General features: G+C 37.3%; 1 protein-coding gene across 1 annotated transcript in view; it reads right to left on the bottom strand.

The window, feature by feature from the left end:
* The window catches only part of WASHC5 (WASH complex subunit 5), an 87,703-nt gene that overhangs the window by 70,969 nt on the left and 7,872 nt on the right, over positions 1-8,862 (bottom strand). Inside the window, exons 2-7 of the mRNA XM_019643429.1 lie at positions 8,479-8,788; positions 7,867-8,012; positions 7,093-7,177; positions 6,091-6,191; positions 3,704-3,896; positions 1,301-1,453 (exon numbers count right to left, since the gene is read on the bottom strand). Coding sequence (XP_019498974.1) covers positions 1,301-1,453; positions 3,704-3,896; positions 6,091-6,191; positions 7,093-7,177; positions 7,867-8,012; positions 8,479-8,676 — 876 coding nt within the window. The 5' untranslated portion in view covers positions 8,677-8,788. The remainder of the gene's footprint in view (positions 1-1,300; positions 1,454-3,703; positions 3,897-6,090; positions 6,192-7,092; positions 7,178-7,866; positions 8,013-8,478; positions 8,789-8,862) is intronic.

Genomic DNA, 8,862 nt, shown 5'->3' with positions numbered 1-8,862 from the left:
CTAGCCTTTATGCTCTTAAAAGTTATTGAGGACTCCAAAGAACACTTATTTTAATGTGGGTTATATCTATTGATGTTTATCATATTACACATGAAAACTGAGAAATTTAAAAATGTTAATTCATTTAAAACAACAATAATAAACCAATTATATGCTAACATAATTTTTTTCCATAAAGAAAACAAAATTAAAGTTTTCCCAAAAATATCTCTGCAAAGAGTGACACTGTTTCACATTTATTTTAAAAAATATTTCATACAATTCCTCTTTATCCCTATTAATGTTGTTCTTTAAAATTCTCTTAGTGCAGTACCAATATTTTCTCACTAGCTTTTTATTGGTTGGCATTTGCCTAGCATTTATATATATTTTTATTCCACTACATCAGTGCTTTTGTAGGAGGGTATCTTGTGAGTATCATGTAACTGGATTTTGACCTTCCCTAATACTAAGTGTTTCTGAGTACAGAGCATTATGGTCAATGCTTTCTTATTAACTGTAGGCAAATGAAGCCAGACTCTCACAGCTCTCTTCTTGGTCGCTCAACTCCTAGCTCACGAGGATGATTCATCCATGGACAGGAAACATCTCTGAACTGTTGTAGTCTGTTCTCATCGGTAAACCTCCTCATTCAGGCCCCTCATCACAAACAGTTTGGGATTCAAGCTGGTAAGAAATGATGCAATAGTCTGCTCCCTGAGAACATGATCCAATTAACTGTACTTTGTTAAAACCTCTGTGCAAAGGAAACATTTCATATATATTAACTATGGTATGTTAAGTCAGTTTTATTACTTTAAGAATTAATATTTTTAACTGAAACATTTAAAAAGTTACATGCACATCCCTGCAGTGATGTAAATCTTTATAGCCCCATCAATATTAGCTTATAGATAAAACTTACTATAAAAGTGAAATTCCTATTAATAAAATGACAAGTCAGATGAATTCTGCTAGCATGGATTCATAAACGAGAAAAGGATAAAGAAATCCTTCTGTAAGTTAGTTGCAACCTCTGTAGCTAAAGGAAGATACATTTTTAATCCATGGTTTGACAGTGAGAGTATCTATTTAAGAAGTAAAACTAATAGGTTCATCAGGAAATTTTACTGGCTGGTTTATTCCTTCATGTTATGATTTATAAAAATTCTCAACACACTTCAAGTAATTTTATCTAAGTGATTTTATGTCTCACTATTTATAACATTATGACCTCTGAGTTATAGGCCAAAAGAATGAAAAAAACCCAGTTTTCTAACAAGCTTATTACAGAGAGAAAAAGACGAACAGTAATACTTGCCCAATTATCTGGAAAGTACTTGTCCACTATCTCTCTCATTTTGGCTTGATGGGTATGAAGAATGGAAGGCTCAAAGTAGAGAATTACATAGAGCATGGCGGCCTGATTTGCCAGGGCTGTACTGCGATGTTCCGGCAAAGGGTAAGCTGAGACCTGCAATACAGAGAGACGACCCGGAAGAGGCAGCTGTTGGTAACAACTGAACTTACATGTGCCAAAGAAATGATCTAGTTCTAGAATAGATCAGTCTCTAAAAGTCCGTCTGCTGGGAGGATCCTGGACACTGGAAGCAACTGTCAGATTGCGGCACTGCTCACCAGGGCCTTCCTTCTTATTCCTCACCACACGACATTATTCCCTTCCTTCCAGTGCTTGACTCTGCTGCAATTCTAAGTCTTTTCCTTAAAAAAAAAAAAATTTAACCCCAGGTCTCCCATGAATTGTCCATTTCTCTGTCTTCCCCATCACAGACAATCTCTAAGAACTGACAGAGTCCATACACACTTTTGCTATTTTCTCACTTTCTGTTTATTCTTTAACTCACTGAAATTTGACCTCCACCATCACCTCAATGGAATTTCCTAAGGTCATTCACAACCTCACAATCACCCAATTCAGCAGCCTCTTTTTAGCACTCTCACTTAAATTCTTTCAGGAACGAAATTCTCTCCTCTGGTTCCCCAGGCACCTCTTCTACTCAGTCTGCTTTACTGGGTGTTCTCCTGCCCGCCTTTTAAATGCCTGTGTGTCCCGGGCTCCATTGCCTTATGCAAAAGGCATCTTTGGCTGCACAGAGTCCATATCACCTCAAGGACCGTAAGCAGAGATGGTGGAAACTGTTACTGACAGAGCAATGTCACATGGAATCTGCAAGCAGGAATGTGGCCAGGTCTCTGGAAGTGCCTGGGGCTACGAACCAGAAAGCCTTCACTGTTTCTCCCCTGGACGTGTTTGCCTAACTTTTCTCTCTCTCCAGACTGTTCTCCATAATGTGGCAGAATGAGGCTGCCCCAAAAAACTGCAAATTTTGCATGCTGAGTCCAGAAACTGTTTCTCAGGCCCAATTTCAAAGTACCTGGAGAAGGGAATCTGATCTATCTTGGGTCAAGTGACAGCACCTGGTCCAATGGGCTGGGGACGGGAGAGGAGCAGGGCAGAGATTGGGGAGGACACACAACACAACCACAGCTTAACCCGTGTGTGAACAGAAGTGATGGGGGCAGGAGAAAACCGAAACCCGCTGCCTTGAGACGTGGACAAAATAGACCACGTAAGAGGCAGAGGGGTAACGACTGGGAGTCAAGAAACTGCACGGGCTTTAAGTCAGACAGACCTGAATTCAAATTATGCTTGTGCTACCTCGTTGGGTGACCTTGTGAAAATTAGTGAAGCTCTCTAAGCCTGATTTTTCTCAACAGCAACATGAGGATAATGCTGCCTACTTTGCAAGACTATTGTGAGGAATACAGAAAATCGTATATGAAAAAAACCCTCCTATGATTGTGGTTCACATTGAATTGTCAAGAAATGGCAATAACTATTACGGAGATCTGGTATCTACAGGTAGCTCCTGATTTTGAGGTGCCCTTAAAAACATTCTTTTAGTTACACTTAACATATTCATACAAAAAACTAACAGGTTGCCTAAAGAACTGTACAGAGCAGGCGTGCTCTGTGATACACGATATCCAGTTACCAGAGGTCCAACTATTTACTCTGTTCTGGTAAGAAAAATATAAATAATACATAAAATGATGTTTCCTGCAGGAAAATGAAGTCAAATGGTAATTTTCTTCGGTATCCTTGTAATTAAGTGGATGACACACAAACTGGGGAGGACAGTGAGAAACTTTCAAATGCTGCAGGATTTTTATAGTCCTGCTCCTACTGCCTGCCTGCTTTGCCTGGGCTGCCCGTATGTCCCCTTTGTCACCTGTTGCAATTAGCTGCCCGCGTTATAAGCTCCAGGGCACCTGGTGCTTCCCCTAAGATAACACTCATCTTGCTTCACTGTAATTGCTTTGGTTGTCTGTCTTCTCTCCTTGGCCACAAGCTCATTATGTGTAGGGACCATGGCCTCCCTTTGCCAGCGATGGACCCCAGCACTAGCACATGAACAGGCACATAACGCACAATCAAAGACTATTTCTTAAATGAGTGACTAAAAGAATGCCTCGTCTTTCCAAACATAGCTCAAATCCCATTTCTTCCCCGAAATCTCTCATTCTGCCCAAATATTATACCTTTTTCCTCTACCATCCCAGAGCACAGCTTAAAAGGTCTTAAATAGTGTTTAAGCTGCTTTTACTCTTTGGAGGAAGAAGGAAGGAAAGGAGTAACTGAGGAGGAAAGTGAAATCAGTCTTTGGAACTCTGTGAAGATCTTAACAGACTTAATCCCCACCTGGTTGTAAATATCATCAGATCTTAGTCGACCGATGACCATATTGATGAAGGCTTCATTGATAGGCACTCTCTGGAAATAGCTCTCAGGATAGTTGGGTGGCCTTTTGGCTCCTGGTTGGCTGGAATAGCCTGTACTTCGAAGCAGCTTACAAATATCATCCATGTTTGAATCAGCAGAAGATCGAGCAGCGCTGAGTCATGGTCACAATGGGAAAGAAAGGGTTAAAAAAACCCACACACACTGAAAACTCTGAAGTCCAACAAAGCAGGAGAATTTCATTATAATCTGGTTTTATATGGTTTTACATACAACCATACGTCAATTTATATCCTTAAGATTCAAAATTATATTTTCAAAAAGCCTGTTATAGCAAACTTATTAAGATGGGTTCCTTTTATGTAGATACGGTTCTATAAAAAGGCCCATGATCCCTTTTGTAAAACCCATGGGGCTAGACTTGTTTCAGAATATAGCATTTTTCAAATATGAGAAAGTATTGGGTTGTCGGAAAAGTCATGACACATTTTTGCAATGAAAAGCATAGAAAAAAATACGTCATGACTTTTCCGACAACCCAATGATATGGTACACAGACAACGTACAGTATAATACTCCATTAGTGTTCCAGTTGGCATGCCGTGACCAACACACATTAATATTTCTGCAGTAAAATTTATGAATATTCACAACTGAGATAAAAAAAACTACCTATGGCCTCACATCTACTCTGATCAGGTTCTGATGCCATATGATTTCAGGTTTTTCTATTTCAGGGGTTACTCTGTGTGCATATGTGTGTGTGTGCATGTATGTGTATGGATATATTTCTGAGCTCTTTAGATTTCAAGATTGTGCATATAAGGAATGTGAACCTGCACCAATGTTTCATAAATTAAAAAATGACTTTAAAAAATTATGTCAATTTACGGTGGGATATACACTAACTGGTTTTTCTTGCCAAGGTGCACTTTCTCTAGAGATTTAATCATAACATCTGTAATTTTCATGGTCGACCGGAGTAGTACTCCCTCAGAGATTCCAAGAATCTTAGACTTGAAGAAGATGACCTCCTGCTGGAGGTTCTCACAGAGCAGGTGTGCTCTGTGATCCATTGGATATCCTATCTTGTATCCTATTGGATATAAGAATCTCCTTTACCACAACTCCGACTTGCAATTTTTCAGTGTCACTTCAGTAATGGATCCTTACATTCTAATGAATTAGCTGTTGTGCCCAAAGGGACAAAGCCCCATTGTCAAAGCTGGGCTTGAGAAACAAATGTTTTTTTCTTCTTCATTATGTTATTTATTGTTTTTGTTTTTCCCAGGTACTTTCAGAAATATCGGTAAGGCCATTCAAAGTTCATTTTTAAAAACATGGTGTTAAAACAGCTCATGGTCAAACTGATGTGAATGAATCATGCATGCTGGTGAATACTCTCTGCTCATGTAATAAAGCTGATTGAGTAAAGATTAATTTACTGCTGAGCAGTGCCAGGTGTCTCTGAAAATATGTCCCCAACAATCTCCTCTCTGTTGAAGATCTGCCTCCTTGCTCTATTTATTTTGTCCTAATTTTTAAGTGCAAAAATGTTAATTCTAGTCCACACATCCTTAGCCCTAGTTCCTGACTCATGTTTATTGACTGTTTCTAACATTGACCTTGTGTCCAGGTTTTGACACATGAATCAAATAAATTGAAGCTTGTGTGCAAGGTACTGAATTAGAGTTGGTTAAGGTGACTTGTTTTTAAGACCCTACTTCTTGGAGTCACAGCCCTCTACAGACAAACGTAACACATGGTCGTGATTTGTGTTGGTGCTTCTTTTGTTTTTGTTTCACACATAGATGTGGGTGAGAATTCACTTTCAACCTGACCCCTGAGTGATAACTTTTCAAAGTCATCAACCTGAAAAATAGAAAACTCATTCATTTCCTTTCATCTGCCAAGGAGTGGTATTTGAAAACTTAAAAAAAATCCAAAAAAGACTGTTCATTAGGCTTCCAGAAGCCCCAAATTTATCTTAAAGATGAAGAAAACTCAGATTCCTTTTTAAAGAAAACTGTGGTACCGTCATGGGCATAAAATCTATGTATCTTAAATAATCTATAATATCTAGATTATTTTGTATATAACACTATCATGATTTTATACATAATACTGTATTTTATATATATACAATGCTATCATATATGATAGCTAACTATTACGATGATATAAAATATAGAGTAACTGCTGTATTTGTATACTGAATTAAAAAGGGATAGAATCCTTTGCACCCTAGAGCATATTGCTGCTGTTCACAGTAAAAGTAGGATGGAAACCTACACTGCGTTTTACCAATAGCTATGCTTTTAGAGCGAGTCGTCCCAGCCCAGGGATACCTGTATCGATAGTAGGAAACCAGCATTCTCTCTCTGACTTCTCCTTCAATCTTTTGGTCGATGACCAGCAGCATAACTCCGTATAAGTACAGCGCTTCACACTACGAAGAGAAAAAGACAATGGTCAGATGCACAAGAGCATACATTCTTATGCAGTGACGTTGATAACGGTTAAAAAGATCCCTTTGCTCCCATTCCCCCTAAAAGCTTTATATTACAAAGAGAATGCAGGTTCCCCCCAAAGGGCTCTCACCTTCTGTACAGAATGGGCTTTGAAAAGTTTATGCAAAATAAATTTTAAGGGGAAGGGGAACTTAGTCAATAATATTGTGATACGTTTACACAGTGACAGATGATTACTAGAATTAATGGGGTGATAACATTGTAAGATATAAAAATGTCGAATTGCTATATTGTATACCTGAAACTAATATAATCAATGTAAGATTGTATATGACCTATATTTAAATAAAAAAATAAATTTGAAAAAACAAACAAACAAACAAACAAACAAACAAACAAAAAAACGCTCCCCTGTCTGGTTGTCTTTAAGCTGAGACTAATAAAAATGATCTTTAAAAATAAATAAAGATATTTTAACTCACAGTAATTATTTTTCAGTTGGTCTGTTTTTGCTCGGGATATCAAAATGGAATCCCAATATTATGAATACCTCAAGTCACTCACTTACTTAACAAACATTTCTTAAGTGATCACTATGTACGAGGTACCAGGCCAGATGTTTAGGATGCACAAAATAAAAATAAGATCGTTACACTGAGGAAGCGCAGAACCTTCACATAATGTTTATTCACTTGTAATTCTGTTCAATGTCTCCTATGTTCTAAATCCAGATACAGGCCTGTCAGAAGAAAACCATCAGTTTATTTTGCTTCGCTCTAAATAAAGGTATTGTGTATGCATCTGTGACTCACAGGGAAAAAAAGCGATGCTAAGCTTGACATTGTTGAATTTCTATTTTACATGATCACTATTACTTACTAGGAGTTGTTTTCCATCTTCATTGAGAAGCACACTTTCTAAGGTTTGCTGAATATAAATGCCTTCATTGAGATCATCTAGATATCTAGAAGTGAAACCCCAGAGAAAGTTATTCATTGCTAATAAAAACTTTAACAACATCTTTGAAGAAGGAAAGCAAAGATTTTTAAAAGGTAAGGTAAGATACCAAGCATTCTGACCTTCAAATAGTTCATGGTTCTTCATGATTGTAAGAACAAACTTTTTGAGCTGAAACTCATCGTGATTAGAGCTACAGGTAGATATTTATGTCTACTCCAAATAAAAGAAATATTCCCTAGTCCTGATTTTATGAATTACAAATATCTTAGAAGTAATGGCATAAGAACATGGAGTAGTTTAAAAGCTAATGAGTAATGAATTGCTAAGGGCGGGAAGAAAGAGAATGTTGTGTGGTTAGGGGTAAGGAGGAAGGCTGTGGTTACCAACGCTACAAAAATACATTCCTTTTTTTTCACTTCTCATATATAATATACTAGAATATCATCATAAACTATAGAATTGAAAGCTATATAATTTAGTATAAACCAAGATTATAATACTTCACACGAGCAGAAAATTATAACAAAACTCTAAATATTTAAGATGACGAGTGCCACAGAAAGTAAGACAATTATGTATGGTAGAAGCTATAAATTTTGCAGTAACTCAGAAAGATGTACATGTTCTAGTACATCCTTTTTCCTTCTCCACTAATTTGCTATCAGAATAAGCTATTACTAAATGAATCAATACCTGTTTAAGTCTACAATATATTTATGCACACTTTGAAATGCTAAATAAAATCGGGTCACAATTTCTATGTTGTTTTCACGAAATTCTTCATCTAAATCCTGTAGCTCTGGCTTAGCTTCCAGTTTGCTCTCCCATAATTCTGGACCCTAAGAAGAAAAACACATTTATGTGAAACGTCAGTAAAAATAATACTTGTTGGTAGCAATATCTAAAGTCTTTTTAAAATTTGCTCTTATGCCTTAAAAGGGATGTCAAAAATTGAAAGCAAAGCAACGAAGATAAAAGGAGCCTAGATATAAAATCCCTTTGAAACACATGAATTTGAATTGCAACCATGATTAGCACGCTTTGAAGTGTGGGGTGCGGGTGCTTCAATGTGAAATACATTACATCAAAGTTATCTCCTTAAAATTTAATTATATCATGTTAGGGCTTCCATACAATACCTCTGTATTATTTTCAAGTTAGTTAGCTGATATTAAATATGGCTTGAAAGCTTTCCTCTTTAACTCTTTATCCATAATGACTTAACCTCTCAGAGTCTCAGGGTTCTCAGAGAAAGCATGCTTTTGTAGAAAAGACAGTGATAAAAATGCTAGAGGGGAAGATTACCTTAAAATAGCTGAAATCAAATATGATATCTCCATATTTCTGTTGATCTGCTCGGTCTTTTAACCTGAATACAGCAGGAATAAACTCAGAGAGTCTCAGAAGCTCAGCAATGATGGCATTGCCACAGGAAACGATCCTTAGGATGGCCTGGCCACAGAGGTTGTTCTCAGCCAGAAAGTCCAACATCGTGAGGATCATCAACTACCCAGTGCCCGGCTGGCTGGAATGTTTAACTGGCTTTAGAGCTGGGGTCTGTCAATCATTTGATGAAACCAGGTCTGCAGACAGATTGGCTGCTCCATTAAAGAAACTATAGCCAAAAAAGAAAAGTATGAAAATTTCCATTTACTTAAGGAAGCATGTGAAACATACATATTTTTCTCC

Source organism: Hipposideros armiger, unplaced genomic scaffold (assembly GCF_001890085.2).
Source record: "Hipposideros armiger isolate ML-2016 unplaced genomic scaffold, ASM189008v1 scaffold_78, whole genome shotgun sequence".
NCBI lineage: Eukaryota > Metazoa > Chordata > Mammalia > Chiroptera > Hipposideridae > Hipposideros > Hipposideros armiger.
The sequence above is the reverse complement of the archived record's forward strand: the minus strand, read 5'-3'. Positions and strand labels throughout refer to the sequence as shown.